General features: G+C 56.1%; 1 protein-coding gene across 4 annotated transcripts; it reads left to right on the top strand.

Annotated features, from left to right (window-relative positions):
* Positions 1–11091: 11091 nt before the first annotated feature.
* On the top strand, positions 11092–17033 carry OSR2 (odd-skipped related transciption factor 2). Of its 4 annotated transcripts, none has more exons than XM_076332160.1 (4): positions 11092–11294; positions 14306–15032; positions 15658–15757; positions 16472–17033. In XM_076332160.1, exons 2-4 carry the CDS (start codon positions 14377–14379, stop codon positions 16652–16654), a joined length of 939 nt encoding a protein of 312 aa, XP_076188275.1. In that variant the 5' UTR covers positions 11092–11294; positions 14306–14376; the 3' UTR covers positions 16655–17033. The 4 variants fall into 4 exon arrangements, with proteins under 4 accessions (XP_076188275.1, XP_076188277.1, XP_076188274.1 ...); XM_076332162.1 differs by having other exon boundaries at positions 11092–11298; positions 16554–17033; XM_076332159.1 differs by having other exon boundaries at positions 11092–11298.
* Positions 17034–23941: the final 6908 nt, after the last annotated feature.

The following is a 23941-nucleotide window of genomic DNA, read 5'->3' as shown; positions in this document are numbered from 1 at the left end:
GAGATAAAAGCACCAGGCAAAGAAAGACCACCACAAGTGCCAGCCTCAAGAAATCTAGGAAACATTACACTTGCTTCCTTTGTGAGAGTCTGCACAAAAGTTTTCAGGTATTACCAGATAGGATCCATTTGCTTCTGCTTTCAGGTTGTTTTTTTAATGATGAAGCACATGGCCATCCTGGCTAAGATTCCTGTTTAATAATCCCTTCTCTGCTGGTATTTAAATAGTGTCCCATGGCATTGGAGCATTACGCTACCAGGAGATTTGACAGATATCATTTGGCAGATCCTGTGGTGGCTGTTCACATCACCCTCCCAGCTGCCTCTTCCCCGTCTCTGCCAGAAATTACTGTTTCTGGAAGTGGCTTGGCAAAAGGGGCCATACCTGTAGTTCAGCAATTCTAGTTTGGTCAGATGCTGTAACTCAAACTGGCAAGCAGATATAGCTGAGGGCCATTCGTTTTTGTTCTTCTTTTAGTAGCTGAGGTCTCCTTTGCACTGGCATTTGGAAATGTTGTGAGCAGCGATCCTTGGTAATCGCGTTTTCACTATCAGGGTTTCACATGGCAATGGAACTGATGTGGTGGAAACAGGAATGGGGCGCTCTCCACTGATAATTTCCTGGCAGAGGGAAAATAGTAAGTCAGTCATCTTTTTTTAATCAAACAGTCTCACCTGAGTAAATATTCTAGCAATTCCAGTTTTTAAGTTTATTATCATAGTCTATCGCTCAAGCTGTGTTTTCTGACTGTGCAGCAATAATAGTGCTATGAGCACATGAAGATTTTTCAAACGGGCGTTGTGTTCGGTTCCTTTTACATTTCCACACATAATCTGCATAACATTATTAAATCTTTCCTGTACATTATTTAGCCTCTGGGATCAAATGAAATCATACGTAACTGGAACTCTTTGGGCTTTGACAGATGTCCTCTGGCAGATTTTTTGCAGCAGTTTAAGTTGTTACTGCTCTCAGCTATTTTCATGGCCTTTTCCTGGAATGGGACGTGTCTCAGCTGCTCTGGTGGAAAACACTAACCTCTTAGCTTTTAAAGATGATAAAAGTGGGTTTGAGTTACTGCACCAGACTTTGAACTGAAATGGCTGAAGCAAAGGCATGGCCCTTTTCACCAGCTCACCTACAGGAAGAGTAATCCTTCACAGACAGCTATCGAAGGGGTTGGGATGGTAACATGGAGGGCTCGCTTGCAGGCTCTTGGAGGAATATTTACAGCATCTTGCCTCTGGTCTGTTTTCCATGGGAGAGCACAGGGAAGCTGGGTATTCTCTTGAAACAGTGAAGGTCGTAATAAAAATACTTAACTTTTGCAGCTCATTTTTGTAAGCATATAGATTCTTATGAAATCAGTCTGCTTCGTGGGCTGTCTCCTACTGTGGGCCGTGAAGTCATCCTAAATAACATGGTACCTAGACGGTACAGAGTTTGTTTCCTTTCATCTGTACACCTGTGGAAGGCTTTTTATGTGTGGCAGAGCATTTTCTGCCTTGTGTATTTTGTAAATAACCTCTTCGCTAAAGAGAACCCTGGGCTTATGATCTCTGCCTAAGTTACCATGCTTTCTACAGATTTGGGCTGAATAAAAATAGTCATCCCAACATCCCTCATTTGTTTTTTAAAACCTCTGTATCAACCATTTAATATGGCAAAAAACCCACACCATCACGTTTTAATGAGTTCAGGCAGTTTTGAACAACTGAGCATTTAAATCTGTGAATAAACTTAAGAATGTGTCACTGCCTTCAAGAAGCGTACTTTAGTTTTAAGAAACCACAGCTGCAACAATAAGATGGAAATTTGACACACACTAGGTTGAAGGTGGCAAGGATTAAAGGTATGGAATTAGAAAAAAAACCCTTGCGCCGTTGAACAGAATACAGGACATAAATCAATGACTAACTTTGGCTAAGCTTTGCCTTATGGAAGTATGCAGCATTGCAGCTTCACAGTTATCAGTATTTGTCATCTGGAGTATCAGTACACATGCCAGATGCAAAAGAGGGGCCCAGAGAGAACATGGGGGATGAGGAAAAGAAAATTAATAATTTCAGTGACAATGTACACTATTTTGATGTGAAACAGAACTTCTGTAATATTTCAAGGAACTTACACACACACACATATATATATATATATGTATGGACAAAAGCTGTTGGAAATAAGCCTTTGACTTCAAAATGTGCCTGATTAAAAAGAATACTGATAAGAATTAAGACGAGAACAGCTGGAACTTTGATTGCAGTTATGTTTTCTTCTGGATGTTTATTTCTAGATCACTTTTGCAGCTGCTTTTATCTACTCCTTAGAAGTTCTTGTAGATTTGAGGAACCATTAGCTGTAAAAGTAAACATCAGTTCTGGTCTGGTTTTATATATCTTCTTGAAAGCATTGAGAGGGGAAAAGATAACATTAGACTAATGCTGAACTAGATCAGACTTAAGTGATGCTTTGAACAGCCTTTTAGCATTTCAGGCTCCACCTGTAACTCTAACAGAAAGTTGAGTCTTTCAAATATTCTTCTTTACCAAGCACATAGGAATTACCAAGCTCTAGGAATGAAAATACTCTTTCTGAAAACCTTAAATTCATGTCTCACTGTGGTTCAAAAGACAGAATGCTTTCAAGTGTGCCGCCACTATCTAGGTACAGGGATGGTCCTTAAAACCAGTTCTGCTGCCTTTCAGTATCTGTCATCTATAAATATTATGCTTTGAATAAAACAGATCTACAGTTTTGACTCCGCTTCACTCTATTTTGTTATTGTAGTTCTTTAAGAGATCTTTAATAACTGTGGGTTTGTATTTGCTCAAGAGCTGCCTGCTTGGAGACTGGAGAAATGTCAGGGTTAACCCTGCTTAACCTTAGCTAATGACCTTTATCGGTGGTCTCCTTTTCAGATCTCAGGAGTGTCAGTGATGCTGCTGTGGCCACCGACTGACTGTCATACCAGCTCCCACTGAAATAAACACACTGTATTATATTTACTTGATGCTTCTTCCCAACAGAAATTCTTACCACGCCACACTGGTCAAAGCCTTCTGGCCAAAGTCACGGAGACTCCTCTATTTTCAGGTTTCACAAAGAGTTCAAGCACAAGATACATTTTGTTCAAGAATCCTTTCAGGTGGCTTCATGACTCTTCTTGTGGGGCCTTTCTTGGATTCAGAAAATATTTTTTCACTTACTATAATCAGCTTTCGATTTCTCTGTCCTGAGCATTTCTGTTAATGATGGAGGCTTCCTCACGACTCTCCATAGGCACTGTCCTAGGCTCCCTGAAAGCCCCTACTCTTGCAGGTGCCATTGATCCTTGCTTCCATCACAGCTGGGAAGGCTGTCATTCCAAAGCATGCCTTGTCCCAGGGTCTCTGCTGCTCCCCTCCAGGTACACCCAGCCTCCCGAAACGGCAGAATTCTGCACCTACGCAGGTGGGTTCCATCCAGCAGTTCAGAGACAGGTGGACTCACGACAACAGTGAAATTCAAAAGCGCCTGGTTGCATTTGAATAACCAGTAACTGTCAGGACAAATTAAGTGGAAAAGGGGAATATATATTACACTTGAAAGTGTGTAGTGTGGCTGACAGTATCTCTTTCCCCTCTCCACTGATCTGAAAAGCTGAAAATAAGAGACCTCGAGGCAGCTCTGTTTCTGCTGCAGTGTAATGTCCTCGGCTTTCAGCACTTCTCAGGTGCTAAAATGAGTTCTGGTGTTGAAATGAATGGGGTTCGTATTTTTCTTGGAAACAGTTCCCAAAGGAGTGTTTGAAAGAATACCATAACCAATAATTTTCACCAGCCTATCATGGGTGAGCAGGTCAAATAAATGAAATAGTTAATGTGAATAAGGCAGGTCTGCAATAATCATTGATACTCTTTATGAGATGGACCATGCCATCTAGTATGGACGAAACAGGGGAAACATCCATTCGCTAGTTTTCATCCTACCATTTACCAGCCTGTGTAGGTCCCTCAAATATTTCTGAGGGATCTGTGAAAGGGAACTAAGGAGAGCAAGCGGAATGCCAGTCCTCTGAGTAGGGACCTGTATCACCACAGGAACAGAAAAGAGGGGTCCATGAGCAAAGAAGGTGGAAATCCACTGCTGGGTCCCAACTCAGAGCTGTCCTGATTTTATATACTTTCTGTCTGTTGCTGGCTCACGATACCCAGAGACCAGAGACTGTCTGTCATGACACACTGGGTGTGCATGTTGTCATCTGAAGGGCTCAGATTGAAGGGAAGGGAAGGGAAGGGAAGATAGAAGAATATTCTTAACCAGAAAGTCTTCTGACTGGTCCCTGCCCAGCTCAGACACATTCTTGAACTGATCCATTCCTGTTCTCAGCCATTGCTTTTACTGTGCAGCCTTTCTGTACTCCAGAGTGATTCTTGTCCTGATCTTTCTCCACAGTGGCTGTGGAGAGTTCATCAAGAAAAAGGGCTCTTTTTCCCAAGCCACAAGCTGGAGCCAAACTGTTCTGCTCTGAAAAGTCTCCAAGGTGTATCAGCATCACATCCACAAGTTTCATGTTGGAGCAACTGTCCTTTCACCCAACAGGATGCTGCACACAGTGGTGCTATGAGGTGGCAGCAGGAGAAGCTGAGGGGAACACCAGCATTTAAGGCAGAAACAAGGTGGTCATAACAAATGACTGAGTGCCAACAACTTAACTCATGGAAAAGGACATGAAAGCAGGCACGATGCAAAATCTTGCCTAGAATGGTAACTGCTCTTGGATTTTTTAATAAGCTTGTATTCATTTATTTATTTTTATGAGGCAATCTGAAAATAATGGCCCTGATCGGGGACATCTTTTAAACCAGCGGTAAAACACACGCTCAGCAGGTGACTTTGGCATATAAAGAAATTGAAGCACCTGCTTAGGTACTGCCCTGGGTAGTGACGAACTTAAGCATGCACTTAAGTGCTTTTTTGGATCATACCCAGTAGAGATACAGGGTAGTGTTCAGCCTTGGCAGTGTCTTTAAGAGTTTTCAAACACCTTACTGTGGCAAGTTTTCTCTCGATTTCCTCGTATTTCAGGAATCTTCAAAGATTCTTTAAAAGACCCTGATTTTATTAAGAAGTGCAGGGTTTCATCAGTAAGGTTTGTCTGAACATCTAGGGGTGAGTCTGCCCAGGAACAATTGGTACTTTTTCGTAATATCCATTATTGTCCTTGTCTTTGAATTAGATGCCACAAACAACTGAAAAAACACACAGAGATTAATACAGACATTGTGCACATCTGTAAGTGATGATTTGCATATGCTTGCACTGTGCTTGTAATGCTCTGAAAATATCTGAAATGCTCTGTAGTATCCTGGTTTATAACAGACCCTTCGCCACAGTTTACACATCGAGAATGCATGCTGAAAACAGGAAACGCACATGCGGAGGGTAGGTAAAAGGGGATTACAGTATACATATATTCGACAGAATAGTCCCAGTTTAAGAGTATCATAAGCATCAGGCTTGCATAAACAAATCAGTGCTTAACCCACAGATGTATCTAATGACCATATGGATTCTGCATGTTTACAACTGGAAAAAACCCTCTGAGCTTTTCTATTGTTTGCTTTCACCCTATAGTATTAATTTGATTTGTGAAAATCAAGTTATTCACTGATTCACTATAAAAAGTTCTTAAAAGGAAATGGAGTTATTTAATATACGCCACAAGACAAGATGTATGGGCCCCATTCTCTGCTGCCTTGGAGTTCTCATGTCCTAGGTGAGTTACGAGGCATACGACCAAATGTACAACTGCATTTCTTAAACCAATTTATTGCTTTTCTTCAATATTTCTCTTAGATTTTGCCCCTAACAGTTGGCTCAGAGATAGCAAACTTCACGATCCTTCCAGCCTGAGGCAGCTGCAGAACTTCATCAGTGCCTGAAATCCCCCTTTCCCCAGAAGCGAAGCGTACAAGCCCACGTCTCTGCAGCAGGCAGGCGGCCCTGAAGCCCCACCGACCTCCACCTTGCGGGCTGTTATTTGGCACGTCTGCCAAGCGAGGTAAAATACCACCAGCAGAGAATAAGCAAAGCCCGCCAGCCTGGGGACCCTCTGCAGTCCCTAGGTCAGCTCAGGGCGGGGGGGGCTGAAGTGATGAGGAAGGGGCCCACTCGTGTGCGATGGGCGTCTGTGCTTCCAGCCATGGCTGTAGGCAACAGCCCTGCTCAGTGTTTCAATGCTGATGGCAGGAAAGACTTTAGCCAAATGGTTGCTTAAACCAAACTATAATAAGGTACGGCACATTGTATTTCTTTATGTCTTGACAACTGCTCATTTCAGGCACCAGAGAAACATCTCATTGCTGATGGCAGGAGAAGGAATGCTTTAGGCTAGAAAAGTCCACTTATTGAGGGCTTTTCTCCCCCTCTTCCCTGAGGAGAGCAGCAGGCAGCAGGCTAGGATGAGCGGGAGAAAGTGCGCCAGTTTTGGGCTGTGCTGGGTAGGATCCCCTCGGGGCAGGACGTCTGCAAGGAGAGAGGTTCTCCGGGCAGGAGACGGACATCCCCGTCCTCAGGGCCGGGGCAGAGCATCCCCTCCGGCGCAGGCCGGCTGTACCAGCCTGTGCCCCGGCCACGGAGCCTTTGCTCCACAGAGGCCCGCGGGGCCGCCCCGGCTCTCCCGGGCTCGGGGCCCGCCGTCGGGGCAAGGCGGCAGCACCGCAGCGGGCGGCGTCCTCGCCCCGCTCCCCGCGGGGCCGGCGGCCGCCTCCGCATCCTCCCTCGCCCCGTCCGCACCGTGCAATTGCACCGCGCGGCGCAGCGCGCGAGTTCCGCGGGACGAGGGGTCCCCACCGCCGTGCAGACGGCAAAGCTGGCCTCGGCCAAGGGCGATTTGACGCATCTCCCGCTGTGCCCGTGAGCCCTGCGGCCATCCGACGTGGGGCCGGGAGTTCCCGGGAGAGGGGAGCCGGGGCACGGCGGCGGCTGAACAGCAAAAGCCCCCCCGGGGCTCGGTGCTCCCTGGCGAGGAGGAGGCACCCGTCGGGCTGGCTGCAGTTGTGGTGCCCGTCGGGGAGGCGTCGGGGCAGGCAGCCGGGGGTGCGGCGGGCAGGGCGGCTGGCCCCGCTCCCTGCTGCCCGGGGGCAGCCCCGCGGCCGGGGACCGCGGGCAGGGGCCGCGGGCGAGGTGGTGGCGGGGGTTGCGCGCCTGTGGGGAGGCGCGGGCGAGATCCAGCCCGCTGAGGTCGTTGCGTGTTTAATTGCTTTCTTCTTTTATGGAAATTAATAGCGGCGATGTTTTACGGGGATCCGAGTCAGAGGAGGGGAAAGGGAGATGCTGAGCGGGAGTTGCATCGGCGGTGTCCCCCGGAGCCTGCCTAGCGCTTCGCCTCCAGCCACCTACGCCTGTTTGTTAAGCCTTGGCATTTCCTGACTGGTACATTAAAAACAAAACAAAAAAGTTCCCACCCCAATAAATCTGAGTGAAGTAGGTGATGATTTAGTCACCAAGAAACACCAGCGGAATCAGATGCCAGATCGACGGGCAGCCACTGTTTTCCTTAGGAAAAAAAAAATTTAAGTAAGTCCTCGGCGTGTAGCCCGAGTCGTTTGCAGCACCGGCCTGTCTGTCGGCGGGCGGCAGCCCGGGGCTGGGACCCGGCCCGCGGGTGCGCTCGCTGCCCAGCGGCACCTCTGCCCTGCGCGCACCGGCAGCGCTGTCCCGAGCCAGCGGCCGTCGGGAGCCGTCGGGGCACCTCCCTGACCCGGGAGCGGGGGTGCCCTGCACCGGGGGCTGTGCTCCCGGCCCCTTCCCTTGGCAGAGCCCCTGCCAGGAGCCGGAGCCGGAGCCGGCCCGGGTACCCCCGCGGGTCAGTGCTGCAGCAGCACCGGCCACGCCAACTTCGCTGCCGTCCGCCCCTTCTCCGGCCGCGGCTCTGGGCGCACCCCCGGCTTCCCACTGAAATTTCCCCCCCCCATTCATTTTAAGGCGGGTGAGTCCCCCAGCGACCGCAGCCGCCCGCTGCTGACAGCGGCGGTTTGCTGAGGTCTGAGCCGCTTCGTGCGTGCATCGCGCACCGCAGCCGCGCACGGTGCTCCGCGGGAGGGCCAGCCAACCCCGCCGCGGGGCCTCGCTGCCGCCGAGCCGCGGTCGTCCCCGCCCCCGGGTGCATTTCTGCGCTCAGGACGGGTCGGGTGGTCAAGGTTTGCCCCCAGGCTGCACTGCCCGCGGAGGAACTGCTTTAATCTGTTCCTCGCAGCGAGAACAAACACCGCCGATCTCCCTGCTGCCCTGGACGGAGTCCAGCGCTCGGGATGTATTTTGGGGGGAGGGAGGGGAGAGAGCGGGGGGAGGCCAAGAGGACCGCGGCGATGTCGGCACCGGCGGGACGCGCAGATGGGAGCCGGCGGCGCGGCGTGCGCGCTCGGGCGCCCGCGGAGAGCGCCGCTGCCTCCCCCGCCTCGGGGCACCGCGGCCCCCGTCTCCCGGGCGGTGCGGGGAGAGCTCCGCGCCGGGTGCCGCCGGGACGCCCGCCCCAACGCGCCCCGCGGCCGCGGGTCTCCAGCGGGCCGGAGCCGGAGCCGACGGCGGGCGGAGCGGGCAGGGCGCCGCGCCTGCCTCCAGGGGGCGCTGCAGCACCGCGGGCCGCCGCCGCCTGACGCGGGGCTCCAGGCCGCCCCCGCCCCGCCCGGCCGTGCCCCGCGCCCGTCCAGGGCACAGCGGGGCGGAGGGCTCTGCCGAGGCGGAGCAGGTCACCTGCCCGGCCCGGGAGCGCCCGTGCCCCGCAGGCTGCGCGGTGGCCGTCTGTAGCGGCTCCGCGCACCGGGCGGCGGGGGAAGGCCCGTGGGGGCGGGAGGGGCCCGCCCGGGGTGGACGCGGAAAGGTGACGCGGAAGCGCGGGGCTCCGGCGGGATCCGGTGGCCCGTGCCCCCGGTGGTGTCACCCCTGCTCGACGGGTGCGCTGCCGTGGAGCCTCCCGACGCCCGAGGGACCCCGGGCTCCGACGGGTGCGGAGGCGCCGGGCGGCGCGGCGGTACCGGCGGGTCTCGCCGCCGGCTCTCGGCGCGCACCTGCTGGCCGGGCCGGGCGGCGACGCGCCGGGGTCACCGGGCGCTGCCTGCCAGCCCAGACGTGAGAGCTGCCGCCGCGCTGCCGGTAGCGGGAGAGCGCGGCTTTCCCCGCTCACGGCGTAGCCGAAACGTACCACGAGCGGCCGAGGAGCAAACAGCCCGGGCGGCGACCCCGCACCGCTCCACTCCCCTCCCCGGTTCCCTTCGCTTTGAGGCTTTTTCGTTGGCTGCTCGGTTTGGTTTTGGGAAGGCTGTTGTTGGGGTTTTTTAAATTTTTTTTTTTTTGTCATTTGGTTTTGGCTGGGGGGGTGTGTGTCCTTCCCCCCAGCAAGTGCGGCTTATTTTTCCTTGCTGTAAAGGGCAAGAAATGACAGTTCTCCCGAAACAGCCCACTCCGATCCTTGTGTCGAGGGGGGTTCCTCCTTGGCATCCGTAAGCCAGCAGCGCGGGGCGGAAAACGCGGCTGTAAAGTCCCCTTTCCGCTTCGTTTTTGAAGCAGTCGGCCTCGCTCCAGAAAGCAAGATAACGAGGGCATGCGGCTCCGTCCCCCGCGTCGTGCCGGAGCCCCCCAGCCCGGCCGCGGTGGCGAGCCCTTCGCCCCGCGCAGGCTCCCGCGGCCGCCCGCACCCACCTCGCACCCGGCCCGGGGGAATCGCTCCTTCTCCCGGAGCTGGGAACCTCCGCATCCTCACTGCCCAGGAGACGAAATACTATTTATTTAGGGCGACTGGGATTTAAAATAGGGCATTTTCGAGGCAGGATTTTATGAAAAGAAACGAAAAACAGCCCGAGCGCCCGGCGGCCGGCGGCAGCCGCGGGCTGCAACGAGCGCCAGCCTCGCCTGCGCTGCCCTGCGAGGGGACGCCTCCAAACCTTCCTCCACCGACTCCTATTCCCCCTCTTTGATTAATATTTTTCTACTGTATACTAAAAGGAGAAAAAAAATCCGATACAGCCGCCACTTGTGTCCCCTTCTCTTCCGCGGGCTCGAATTAACCGGCACAGACTCTACCTTGAAAAATTTTCAAAGCTGTTTTTAAATGCCATTTCTTCTAACATCTTTTTATACTTCCCAAAGCCTGCCTCCAACCTCCAGTCCAGATTATACGGTAAATTCCCCATACGTGTGCTTTAAGCAATGCACAGAACAAGATAACGTTACAGATAAAAATGCAACCCAAATTTGCTGTATGCAACCAACTGCACTGCAGCTAACGACGAAAATGAATACGGTGCTCTAATCGAGAAATTTGAAGAGGGTCGCAAAGGCCCCATTTAGCAGTAAATTCCCCGGTAATAAATCGAAACTGCTCTCGAAACTATCTGTCTGTTCCAGGTAGGGATTGTGTGCTTAGTCACCGCGCATGGGGATACCTCCGCATCGGTTTTCCTTCTGAATTTGCCTTTAGGCGCCTAAATAGCAGGTAAAGAGCAGAGCCGAATCGCTGAAGTGTCGGTCCGTAGGGCGACCCGACCCGACGGCCACGGAGCCGTTTGGACGTGAGCGTTACCCGCGCCGACAGGTCCCCTTCGGAGACCTTGGGCGCCCACAAAGCCCCCACGCTCTGGGTTTTTGGTGGGGGGGTATTTTAGGTACTTAAGCAAGTCGCGCTGCGTGTGTTACCCTGGCCGGGGCACGGCGGGCGGCCGAGGCGGGCGGTGCGGCGCAGGGAGCGCGCAAATCCCCGCGGCCGCGGCCGGCAGCGGGTCGGGGGGCGGCGGGCCGCTCTCGGAGGGAAAAGTCACCTTAGGTGACGCGGGGGTGGGGGGCGGGGGGCGTCCTGCCCCTTTAAAACCCAGTTGCTACCCAAACACAAGTAAACAGTGGGGCCGGCGCGGCGGGGCGGGCCGGGGCCGGGGGCGGTCCCCTCCCGTCGGGGCGGAGCGGCGCGGCCCCGAGCGCGGGGCTGTGCGCGCCGCGGGGTGGGCCGGCGGCGGCGGGCGGGCGGGGACAGCGCTCCACGCCACTCACCGCTGAAATGTGATGGACTGGGCAGGGGGCGGCTCAGACTCGCGCCGAGCCTCGCCGGGGTCGAAGGCGGGAGGCTGCGGGCGGGTGGCGGCGGTCTATGCCGGGGCCCCGGGACCGCCGCAGCCAGAGCTCCCAGCCGCCGCCCAGCGCTCCGCAACATGCCGGCCGCCGCCGGGCCCCGGCCCCGCTGAGCGCCCCCGCTGTGGATCTAATGTCTCCGTGAAGGTGCCGCGGCCGCCGCCTCGGCTTTGCCCCGGAAGGAGCAGCCGGCTGCGGTAGGTAAGTGGCTCCCCCGGCCCGCCTTGCCCGATGCCGTCGGCGGGAGCGGGGCGGCGGGGCCGCGGCCGGGCCCCGGGAGGGGAGCGTCCCCTCGGCGGGGAGCGCGGGGCCGCCGGGTTTACTTTCAGTTTGCAGTTCCGCGGCGGTTCGGGTGCGGGTCTCCCCCGCACGCCGCGGCCGCGTTGGTGCGGGGCCGGGCGGCGGGGGCGTCCCGGAGTGCGGGGTCGATGTCCTTCACGCGAAATTCCTCGCGGGGAGGAGCCGGTCGGTGCGTGGACTCCGGGGCTGACCCGCGGGTCGCGCCGGAGCAGTCCTCGGCCCGTGGAAATATACCTGGCTGCGCGGGCAGCGGCGGCCGCGGCTTCGGGTGAGGCTGGCGGGGAGCGGAGGAGCCCCGGGCCCACCCGCTCCCCGGGAACGACCGCAGCGCCCTCGAGGCACGGCCCCGGCCCCGGCCCCGGCCCCGGCCCCGCCGCGGGAGGAAGGGGAGCGCCGGCCGAGCCGGCAGCGGGCGGGCAGGCAGGTAGAGAGGGGCGTACTGCCGAGGCACCGGGCTTAATTTAATTAAGGGCTCTGAATGGCAAGGGAAAAGGAAGTGCCAAGGTTTAAGTAATATCCGTTTTTGGTTGACTTTCCCCCCCCCGCACCTTATTATAAGTAGCCTCAAAATCACGCACGAAGGCACTTTTTGGTCTTTTTTGGTAGGTTTATAATAAAGTTACCTCCGAGTACGAATAGTAATAGACGTACCGTGGTTCAGGCAACAGTGTTTCTGAGTTAAAATACGGGTTTCGTGTTCGGAATAGTTTTTCGGACTTGGTTCTTTGGCACGAAAACGAGCGCCCTGCAATGACACCAGCACATATCGCCTCAAAACGCGGCTGTAAAGGACGAAGCTCTGCCCTGCAGAAATCCCGTGCCTACCTCGGTCATAGTTCGTAGCCGGTGGCTCCGAAACCCAGCCGCAGCGAGCCGGGATGGAGGCAGGAGCCGCGGTAGCAGCCAGCGAAGAGAGATTTTATTGCCTCTGTGTCGGTTCCCGGCGGAAAGCGAATAGGAACTCACACTACGACATCTTTAAAAATAAGTCTCTATAACCAAGCCCCTCCAAAAAAAAAAAAAAGGTCGCCGTATATAATAGGTCGTATCGATAACACCGTCCCCGGTCTCGATACAGTCACAAACGAGAAAAACTGGGCAGCAGCGGAGGAAATCCGGGAGAGCCACGATTCAAGGAAAACGAAAACGGGGGTGGGTAGCGCTGCAGTTCACACCCGACCTCGTTGCCGCATTTTTTCCCCGGAGGGCAAATTCAGTGCAGTGCCACGAACGGGGAAGAAAGGAATTTTAGGAAAAATATCCAAAAGTCGCTTTCCACCCGGCGGCTGCACGGTGCCAGCGGAGCGGCCCAGCGGCGTGTGGCCGCGGTGAGGGCTGCGGGGCGGCGGCGGCCCGGAGGGGCAGGGACGCTGCTCCCGGGGCGCGGGCTCTGCGCTCCGCGGGTTTCCTTTATTTTTGTTGTTGTTTTGGGGGTTTTATTTTAGGATTTTTTTGGGGGAGGGTGTCTTGTTTATTTTGGAAACTACGCGTTACCAGTCCCTCTACCCAAATCCCAGGAGGTGCTGGGGCACCCTCGGCCCTACCTCTCGTTTACAGGCCCGGAGAGACCCCGGCGCTTGCTTTCGCCGCTTTTCTGGATCGTGGCAGCCGCTTGGCTGCTGGAAGTGAACCCTCACCGAAAACAAAAAAAGGAGAGGGCAGGGGCTTGCCCCCCGCGCCGATGCCCCCCTGCCCCGCGGGCGGGGAACGTCTCCCCGGGGGCGCCGAGGGGTCCCCCCGGGCGGCGGGAGAAGCGGGCCCGGCGGTTTCGGTTGAATGGGCTGAGTGAAACCCTCTGACAGTCACACACCGCTCATTAGCTCACGGCCCCGCCGCGCCGGCGGAGCTCCCGGCCGGGGGACGGCGGAGGGGGTGCGGGGAGCTCGGCCGGACGGCCCCGTCCCGCCGGGGCTGCGCTCCCCCTTCCCGGCCCTGCGGGATGGAAGGAGCCGGCTGCGGGGCAGCGCCGTGCCGGGTTGCGGGGCAGCCCTCGGCGGGCCGGGGAGGCCTCCGGGCCGGCCGCTTTCCGCGCCGCCGATGGGATCGCCCGGGCCCGGGCAGGCTGCGTGGGGCGGCCCCGGCCATCTGGAAGGGATCTCAGCGCAAAGTGGATTTATTTAGGACCTGCGGCGCGGGGGGCTGGGTAGGAGGTGTGCGTGCGGGGCAGGAGCTCCTTTTCTCTCCCTCGGTTATCTTGATAAATGAGTTGTTGTTGAAGGAAGAAAAATAAGCACCCGAGCTGGGATAAACGCGGGGTTTATCCCCCCCCTCTCCCCCCCCGCCGCCCCCCGGGGCCTGCCTCTGCTCTCCGTGAGCACCCTGCTCCTTCCCGGGGAGGCCCCAGCCAGGAGGGGTCGGGGTCGGGGCCCCCGCGCCCGCGGGAGGCCGGGCGGAGGGTGGGAGCGGCGCCGGGGGCCAGGTCGGCGCGGAGGGCAGGAGGGAGGCGGCCCCGGGGGTCCCCGCGGTGGCCGCGGCCCGGGCTGGGCGCTGCGGGGGGACGGTGGAGGGGGGTCGGCGGGGAGCGGAGCGGCCCCGGCTCCGTTCCGGGTGCATTTTTCCACGATTCGTTTAATTTGAATCTGTGGCGCCTTCGGTTGGCTCGGCGCTGGGTTTTCTCCTTTTTATTTTAATTTGGGGTGGGTGTTTCTGGGAGTGATATTTTTATTTTTTTTTTTACGCCGTAGCTTCTCCGGTCGAAGCGATCGCGCCGGTGGGTCGGTGGCGGCCGCCGGCCCCGGCGGAGGACTGGAGCCGGGGCTGCGGCGGGGCTCTGGGGCCGCAACAAGGCAGCGCACCGGAGCCGTGCCTGGCCCTCCCTGGCTCGGCCGCTGCGCTCGCCTCGGTAAGGGGAACCACGCCGCTCTCAGTAAAACTCTCTTTCCCCTCCTTTCTCCCTCTTTCTTCCTAGGATTTTTTCCCCGTCTCGAAAGCCCAGCAGAGGCACCAGCTGCACCGCCGGCCTGCGCCCGCCCCGGGAAGATGGGAAGCAAGGCTCTGCCAGCCCCCATCCCGCTGCACCCGTCCCTGCAACTCACCAACTACTCCTTCCTCCAGGCTGTGAACACCTTCCCCGCAGCTGTGGACCAGTTGCAAGGTCTGTATGGACTCAGCGCCGTGCAAACCATGCACATGAACCACTGGACACTGGGCTACCCCAATGTGCATGAAATCACCCGCTCCACCATCACGGAGATGGCGGCCGCCCAGGGCTTGGTGGACTCCCGCTTCCCTTTCCCCACGCTCCCCTTCGCCACGCACCTCTTCCACCCCAAGCAAGGGACCATCGCCCACGTCCTCCCGGCCTTGCACAAGGACAGGCCCCGCTTTGACTTTGCCAACCTGGCCGTGGCCGCCACGCAGGAGGACCCCCCCAAGGTGGGGGAGCTCGCCAAGCTGAGCCCCGGACTGACGTCGCCCCTGTCGGGCATCAGCAAGCTGTCCCCGGACAGGAAGCCCTCCCGCGGCCGCCTGCCCTCCAAGACGAAAAAGGAGTTCATCTGCAAGTTCTGCGGCAGGCACTTCACCAAGTCCTACAACCTCCTCATCCACGAGCGGACCCACACGGACGAGCGGCCCTACACCTGCGACATCTGCCACAAGGCTTTCCGGAGGCAGGACCACCTGCGGGACCACCGGTGAGGGACCACCGCGCCCGGGGCCGGGGTGGGGGGAGCCGCTCGGGGGCGGGGGTGAGCCTGAGCCGCTCCGGGAGCTCTGGGCTGAGCCGGGAAGGCTCCTGAAATCCCCGCTCCGACTCCGCGGCCGCGGAGGGGCCAAGGCAGCCAAAACCTGCGCTCTGCGTGGGACGGGCACACTCGTTGGGGGGGCTGGGGTGAAGCCCCGGGGCTGTTGTGCTTCTGAAGCGCGACCCTAGGGGTGCGGGGAGGAGGACGGGGCGCGGGTGGGCGCTCCCCGGCTCGCCCCCCTCCACCTCCGCACCCCGCGGCCGGTGCCGAGCGGCGCCCGCGGCCGCCGGGCGGAGAGTCCGCGCTGCCTTCGGGGGAGAGCGAGCTCGCGTCCCGCCGGCGGAGCAGATGCTGTCCCGATCTGTCACCAGAGAGGGCAATCACGCCTCGATACGAATTATTGCAAATGTTTTGAACTGATAGAGGAGTTTAATCATGAACAGAATTATACGGGAGGGGGAAAATGAAGCGGGGGGGGGCAGGAGAGAGAACCGTGTTTGGGGGAGCTGGGGCCCGGGGGCGGGTGGACTCCGCGCTCCCGGCAGCGCCGCTCACCCCTCGGGTTGCCTTCCAGGTACATCCATTCCAAAGAGAAACCCTTCAAGTGCCAGGAGTGCGGGAAGGGCTTCTGCCAGTCCAGGACCCTGGCGGTCCACAAAACCCTACACATGCAGGTGAGCCCGGCGCTCCCCAGCCTCCTCCGCGCGTCTGCTGCCGGCGCGGACCCGGCCCGGCCCGCCGCGGGGTGGGGGTGGCGGCTGCCGGGGGGACGGGGCTCCGCTGCGGAGGGGAGCGAGGGGGCTGCGGCACTTGAGCGCTCCGTGCCTCCCCGGGGGATGGAAGCGGCCGGCGGTCACCTCCGCGGCCGACCTGCGTAAAAACGGCGGCCCCGGGAGACGGGTTAAAGCCGGCGGGGACGCGGTTGGCGGCGGGGAGCGAGTCCCGGGTTTGGTTTTGCCCGCGCCGCCGCTTCGAGGCGTTTTTCGTTGAGGGCTCCAGCCCTGCCTCGGCGGCGGCAGGCGCAGGGCGGCGGGGGAGCCCGCCGGCGCGGCGCGGAGAGGTGCGGAGCGGCGCGGAGCTCCCTGCCCGGCCGCCGCGACCGCCGCGGCCGCCGGGCGGGCAGCGGGAGCCCCGGAGCGGGAGGACGGCGCGGCGGCCGCTTTCCCCGCGCCCCAGGGGCGCGAAATGTCACGAATCGAGAACTATAAAATAACCCATCCGGGGCAGGACAGGGCGGGTAGGCGGTCTGCCGTCCGCCCGGGGCTGCTCTCGTTCGTGTCCAACCCCGATATTTCAAGTTGTGCGTTGCGATAACAAAAAGTGCAGTAATACGTTAAACCAGGTAGTTTGTGAAGGATTAATCCTTTGCTTGCTTCAAATCTGAACAGGAATCTCCACACAAATGCCCCACATGTGGAAGAACCTTTAATCAAAGAAGTAATCTGAAAACTCACCTTCTTACCCATACAGACATCAAGCCCTACAACTGTGAGCAGTGCGGCAAAGTGTTCAGGCGAAACTGTGATCTACGGCGGCACAGTCTAACTCACACCCCGCGGCAGGACTTCTAGAGCAGCCAGGGACCCGCGCCCGCTCCGGCAGCTCCAACTTGCCCATTTTACTCAAGGACTGTGTTGTAGGAACTCACAGACGCGCACACACACACACGGAGACACACACGCAGACTCGGGGCCAAGCTTTCCTACCACACGTCTGCGAAACTCGTTTTGAGAGTGCGGACTGCAGGATCGGGCCCCTCTCCAACCCACACCCAGGCGTAAAGCTCATCTTGTAGATACTCGCGGCTCATTTTAGAGCTCTGTACAGAATGTGGTTTTCTTCGTTTGTTTGTTTCGTATCGTCGTGTCACATGCACATCGGTAACAAATCGGGGAGGCAAAGTATCTCTTAAAAGTGTATTTCAAAATAAATCCTTTTTTTTTCCAAATACCTCCTGCCTTCTTGTATTATTCTCTGAACATTTGGGCTTTTTTTTCCTGCTGTGTCAATGCAATGGTAAAGCATATTGAATAAATTTCCTAGCCGGGTAATTGTACTGTCACAACAATTTTGGTGATCGCTTTTGTTTGGCCTGTTTCACTGTCGCTGTTGTGTTATCTATTGTTAAGTAAAATGAAAGTGCCGTATTTGCGAGTTTATAGCTCCATTACTTAATAGTCTGAATGTCTAAATATTAACTTCTGTACTTTTTTTATTTTCCCGAACGAAATATTTTTTTTTTTTTAAGAAGAGAAAGAAAGAAATACTTGCAAATAAACAGATCTTAGGAAATAATGCATAGAGCCGTTCTTACGCCAAAGCGGCTTATTAGTAACTTATTTGCAATCAGCCCATATATTGTAAAAGCCATCCCTTTCGCGGAGATTGCAGTAGACAGCCTCCTGCCAGTAGACTTTGGACACGGGCAATTCACCCGCGTAGACAGGGACTTTATCCTGTAGAAGACGATTCTTTCCCCACAGCTCTGGAAGCAAACAGCGAGGCGCAAATACCGCCCCGGGGCCCCCCCGCGAGCCCCTCGCAGGGCGGCGGCGCTGCCCAGGCCGGGCCCGCGGCGGCGCTGGCAGCGGGGAGACCCCCCCGCGTCTCCCCCCCTCCATCCGCGCCGCGCCGCGCCCGCGGGAGCCGCCCGCTGCCGAGCACAGGTCCACGCGCCGAGGAGAGGGGCTGTTCCCCCCTCCCGGGAGACCCTCGTCCCCCCGCGGGAGCTCCCCCTTCTCTCTCCTTCCCTCGCCGCCCTTGTAAGCCCCGAGCCGCCCCCCGCCTCGGCGGCCCGGCGTGCACACCCCACGGGCTGCATGCTCAGCGCCTGCACCCAGTATGCAGGTAGCAGGGTGGCGGCACCGACACCCGGCCTCCCCTCCCTTGTCACCCTTGCGAGCCCCTCACTAGTGCCTCTGGTCCCCTCCGGGAAGGCCTGGTGCCAGCGCTGAGGCATTTTCCCTGATGCATTGCAAGGTGGCTTGGATGTGCAAGTCCTCCTCTGCCGCCCCACTGCTCTTGTCACTCCCAGCATCCTCCCTGCAGTGTCTTGGGTAGTTTGGGGCCCCAAAAGTTGTTCTTTTCCAGGCTAGGGACACCCGTCCTGCCCTAATCCTCTCTCCAACTAAGGACCAGGTTAGAATGGCAGGGAGAAATCCCCCCCTCCCCAGCTCAGGGAGCCCTGCCTGGCGGGGGGAGTGATCCCCCTGCATCTGGCTCAGCGGGGAGGACTCCATTCCTGGGCCCCACCTGGGAGGGTGCCAGGGCTCCGGGATGGTCTGTTCACAGTCCCACCAGGCCTATGGGGAGCAGATGCTGACAGGGCTTGGGTGGCTGCAGTGTCCCCAACCCTGACCCTCGTTGGTCCTGCAGCAGAGAACCACACTGCCTGGACCCTGTTAATGAGTAGTGAGTCAAAACCAGCAGCGCCTGGGTTGCAGCCGGGCCATCGGTGCAGAAAGGGCTGCATTACTGCCTGCGACTGCTTGTTATCGCTGTCTGCTGCCTCCACAGAGGGCCACTGTACCCACCCTGGGGCCAGGGGCAGGGACCCCCGAGCCAGCCCCACTCTGCCCCAGGCCGAGGCAGCCAGGTGAGTTTCCACTGATGTGGCACACATGAGTCTCAAGCTCGGTCAAAATTTCTTAGGCAGTCAAGGCCTACCTCTCCATCTGCTCCTGTCCAGCAAGATAGGGAGGGAATACAAAGTTTCTGCAGCCAGAAATACTGGTCTGCTGGCTGAAGAACAGCCTCTCTAGTCAAAGTTTATTTAAGGGCCATCTACTCTCCTCCTCTTCACCCCCTGTGACTTGCACCCTTTCCCTCACTGGGGTGCTGCACGCCTGGGACTGCCTTCCTCCTGTGCTGGCAGCCCCTGTGCTCTCTCCCCAGCACATTGCTCCTCTCCAAACCTCTCTCCGTGGGCATCTCTCACTCCCTCTCCGTAGGCATCTTCCCAATATCTGATTTCTTCCTGTCTGATTTTTCTATTCCCAGTGCATTCCCATTCTCCCAGTAGGTTATTTCCTCTAAGTTTCTCTATCCTTATTGTTCTCCGAGTTCCTGTCCCCAGGCCCTTTTGCGTACCCGAGTACGCACAGCGAGGCTGGGATAACTCCGTTCGAGTAAACACCTCTGTCAGGATACATATGGGCTTAGTCCGCTCTTCCTAGGCCAAGTTCTATGTGCAGTTTGTTTGGCAAGAACTTAATCAGATGAACGATATCAAAGGACTAAATTAAAATGATTGCATATAGCTAAGGTTTTATTTAATTGTTTGGGGTTGCTTGTTTAATAATCTTCCCCTGAGCAGACACAGACTGTAAATTTTTCTTCTGAGGATTTCAAAAGTTCAGCGGCCAGAACAAAGCCCAAATTGCTGAAGAGGGGCAGTGACAAGTATCTCTAACAGTTGGTCCCTGGACTGGTTTTTAAATTTAAACCAGTAGCTATCATCTTAAAATGTCAGAGGACGATTTAGTATTTGTCCTTAACATCAATACACTTACCTATGGCACTGACACGCTCCATTCGCTTTTTGGACATGATCCATTCGGGATCATCTCTCCCTGGGAAATTTCAGAAGCAGCTATAAAGAACATGCTAAAATACACATACGGTTTGGTTGTATTAGACCTGTCGGGAACAGAAACAGGTTCTGTAAAGCTATCTCTGGGGCAGGGCTAGGGTTTTTATAGCCATAAAGTGCCATCCTGACGTTCACAGTGCAAACACTAAATAAACTAATATCCCCGTGACTGCCGTTTGTGTCTGTGTGAAGTATCCTCCTTCCCTCTGAAGCTCAGTCCCAGCACACAGCACGCAGCTCCGCACTTCCGCAGTTTCCTGGAGCTTCCCAAACCACCTGCCTCCCACTTCCCTGTGTTCCTTTCTCTCCCTTTGCCCCATTTTTTTTCTGCACTGCCTGCGCTGGCGCCATTCGTTCTTCACCTTGTGCTGTGCAGCTGCAGTGGGGTAGCAGGGAGAAGGACTAGCTGTGCTACATACCAGGGAGAAAAACCAGCAGATAATAAGATATATTCTGGCCATAATCTCCATTTTTGGGGGGCAAATCGGATTAAAAAATCAAAGTCCTTTAGGTTGCATCTGAAAACTGAGCTTTTTGTACATTAGTTGCTGAAATGGATGCTGTCCACAGCCGATGGTGGAGCGGCTCAGCCCAGCTATGTCTGCGTAACACTCTTCTGTGAGGTCATCTATTACATAGCAACAGCACGCCATGCTATTCCAGACCAGCATGCCAGATGCCAGCACAGCTTTGCTGGCAAAGCCCAATTTTGTACCAGTCCCACCTCAGGAGCAGGCACAACCCAGATCTAAATGGGAAACAGCCCAACAGCAACCCAGGAATGCGGCATGGCCGTGTCTGGCTGGGTCTAAGGGTTGGTGCTGAGGGTCCCACTATTTGAATAAATCCAAGCCATTTGAGTAAAACATGTGAAAATCCATTATTTATTGAACTCCACCACCACCACCCCTTTCCTCTTTCCTCTTCCTTTCTTCTCACTGCTCTACTTCTGGATGTTTGCTTCAGGAGCTGCTTCTCTCACCCTGGCCTCATCCTGTACTACACCCTGCCTCCTGCCTAGTCGCTCCTCCATCCCCTTCCCTACTTTTTTCCTCCTGTTTCTTTTTTGCCTTCCCATGTCTCACCCTGTGTTTCAACCTCTCTTTTCCTAAGCAAATTCCCTCACTCAGGCTTTTTGGTTCCCTCTTTTTAAACCATCCCAGCTTCCACTTGTTGCCTTGATCTGTCCTGCAGCCACCAGCCCATACAAGCTGCCCTCTCTTCACTAACCTAGACCTTGTTTGCCCTGCCTGGTACTTCTCACACACTTGCCCTCTCCACTAATCGATGCCACGTCCACATGGCACTCAGGAGGCGTCAGTGCAGGTGCCCTCAGACCATTTTAAGCACGCTGGGTCTGGCACAGAGCCAACAGCGTGGTCCCAGGAGGACCAGGATCGGCAGTGCAGACGGCCAGCGGCAGCCCCGGCTGCTCGGGGTGGGAGCACTGCTGGCAGCAGCGCTGCCGTCCCAGACTTCGTGGCCCTCGGTGGAGGTCAAGAGGAGCCAACAGTTTGAGGTGAATGAAAAAAGCAGTGTACTGGCCCCAAAATTTCAAGATGGAGTTTGCAGTTAGTCAGCTAAGCTGCACTGGTACCTCGGAGCCTCTAATCGCTCCATGCTCCTAATATGGTAACTGCAGATAGTCCTTTATGTGTGGAAGAGTGACTTTGTTTACCAAGATACATTACACAAGGATTTAGGTATATGTTGCTTTTATATTAATATTGTACCGTGTTTCCAGCGTATCTTTCCCTCCTCACAGCATTTCCTTTCCTCCCTAATTACAGAAGCTTTCATTAGTTCTTTTTTCTACTTACAATGGTGTAACTATGGCAAAAATAGGTTAGCTACTAGCCAAAATGTTATTTTTGTTGAAGTTATTAGAGAGGAATACTTAGATTTAAAAATGTTTATTTACATTCAAAATAAAGGCATCACATCTGTATAAAACATTCATTTTAATCTCTATTTTAAAAAATCCAGATGCAGATGTTTGTGAAACTTTCTCTAGAAGCTTCTAGTCTATCAAACAAGAGATGCAAAAACATTTATGCTGAGAACACTAAACATCTTTTCTAAATCTGCAGAATTAAGGCAATGCAAAGTGTAGGCTGCTCCCCCTCCTCTGAGAATCCCTTGCAAGCCTGAGCACCCTTTCCCAGGTGTGACTTTCAAATACTGCCCGGCAATTTATGCTAAGCGGAGTGGGACCCCGAAAGCATTTACTCCCCAGCACAGCGGCCTTGCATCTTCATCCCCACATGGCTGAGCTGGAGCCATGCACGGCCGCCTTCCCCAGGAAAGCTTCTTCCTCTGTCAGCACCAGGGCAAAACTTTGCAGTGCCAATTGACTTTAAAAACTTACTTAAAAATTTACTGATAGGGAAAACACCGAGCTCAGCCTGAAGCGAGTAATCTATGCAGCAGGGCCCGGCCAGCATGGCTGTACCAGGGGAGGGCAAACAGGTCGCATCCCCAGCTGACACACAGGCAGGGGTACAGACGGGCACACAGGCGGCACGGCCTTGGCGGAGACCCCACGTGCTGTGCTGGGAGATGCGGTGGCCCCAGGGGACGGATAGATGTCTCCTCTCAGACTTGGCTGCTCTGGTTGAAGCGCTCTCTCTGCTGGCTGCAGACTACTGCTAGCCCCAGCAGCCGGGCCTGGTGGCCATCACAAGGCTGGTCTGGATTTTAGGAGCTGGGGGAGTGCTCCCATAAGCCATCCTGCCGATGACTCCATTGAGGTCACAGCAGAAGGGGGTCAAGGAGGTCACTGGGCAGTCCCTGGTCTGCTCGGGAGCGACCGAGCGAATCTCTAGGCCTTTGGGGTCCATCTGCCATCGCCATCCTCCTGGTAGGAGAAGGGGACCAGCAGGACTTTTGCTTCCCTGAAATTCTCGTAGGATCCAGAGAGTGGCTCCATCGCCTCACAGGGCTGAGGGCCGCAGCTGGGAGAAGATTACAAACCCCTGCTCCTTCTGCTTTCCTTCTGTGCAGAAATTCCCCAGACTTCTGGCTTTGCAACGAGCAAACTTCACCTTCCCTGTGCAGATAGGCAGGAAACCTACCGGTGCGGGTGGTGCCGGTGGTGCCTTGCCGTAGGCAGTGCTGTGAGACTCCCACTCCTCTGGCAGCGCCTTGACCTGCGGCTCCCTCGCTGCACACTCGTGAGGGATCTCCTACACGCTAGGGCATTGTGGAGACCCATTCGTTTGTCTGGGGGAAGGAGATTGATTGATTGATTGCTTTTCTTTTTTCAAGCGTAAGAGGAAGTAAAGCCTTTTTTTCTTTTTTTCCTCAGAGATTATTTACGAGGCATTGTCTCTGATATTGCCAGCTGACATCCTTTGGCGTCACTACCACTCAGTGCACTGAAGATGCCTCAAGGTGTGTCAGTCGTGCTTCACGTCAGTGTGCCTTGATGTATCTCTTTGGCTGGGATTGAAAGGTACAGTTTCTAAATCTCCCAGTGACCCATTTTGCATGGATCACTGGTGCGCTAGAATGTAGCTGCTCCTTCCCATCGTGTTAATGCAAGTTTGCCCGCGTTCAAAGCAGCCTGTGCTCCACGTGCCACGCTGAGCACACGGGGAGAGCTTGTGCTTGAGCCTCTGCGTGAAATGGGCACGGCTGCTACAGGCTTGATATCTTCCGCACAAGTTAGTGATTTAGGTGCTTTCGTCGCTATATCATGGTCCTTTTATTTAAACCTTGTAAATTCTTTGGCTTGATAAACACAGGCAGACAGCTGGATTATGTTAATCTGGGGCTCGCAGTTAGCAAGCACAGCGAATTCTTCCAGGTCGCAGAGGCACCCTCTCCTCCCGGGGTCCCATGGGCCCCAGGCTAAGCTGGGTGACAATGCTCAGCACTCAGTGCTCAGCAGGAAAAGGACCAAAGCTCCTGCAAAGGAGCAGCTCAGCACCACCTATGGTCACAGACTGCCTGCTCCAGTGCCCTTGAAGCCAGTCCTGGGGAAAGCCCTAATTAATACTTCCAGCACAACCCTGCGGCTCCCTGTGCTGTGCCAGCTGCGCGCTGCCCTGACTGCCTGCGTGCTGGGCTGGCAAGGAGGGTGGCGGGTAGGCAAAGCCTCAGGGACCTTTCTAGAAGGCCTCAAGGCCCAGCTGCGATGGCAGACAGGATTTCTGGGCAGCTCCAGTCCCAGGCATGCTCAGGCTGCCTGCGAGGGCAATGCAAATGCGGCACACCTGCCTGCAAGGCGCCCTGGCCTTCAGAGCCCTTTCAAGGCTGCCTGGCT

This window comes from Aptenodytes patagonicus, chromosome 2 (assembly GCF_965638725.1).
Source record: "Aptenodytes patagonicus chromosome 2, bAptPat1.pri.cur, whole genome shotgun sequence".
Classification (NCBI taxonomy): domain Eukaryota; kingdom Metazoa; phylum Chordata; class Aves; order Sphenisciformes; family Spheniscidae; genus Aptenodytes; species Aptenodytes patagonicus.
The sequence above is the reverse complement of the archived record's forward strand: the minus strand, read 5'-3'. Positions and strand labels throughout refer to the sequence as shown.

Coding starts and splice junctions, on each gene's coding strand:
- OSR2 (XM_076332160.1), top strand. CDS start 14,377: ATGGGAAGCAAGGCTCTGCCAGCCCCCATCCCGCTGCACCCGTCCCTG. Junction 15,033..15,657: donor GACCACCTGCGGGACCACCG/GTGAGGGACCAC, acceptor GTTGCCTTCCAG/GTACATCCATTCCAAAGAGA. Junction 15,758..16,471: donor ACAAAACCCTACACATGCAG/GTGAGCCCGGCG, acceptor AAATCTGAACAG/GAATCTCCACACAAATGCCC.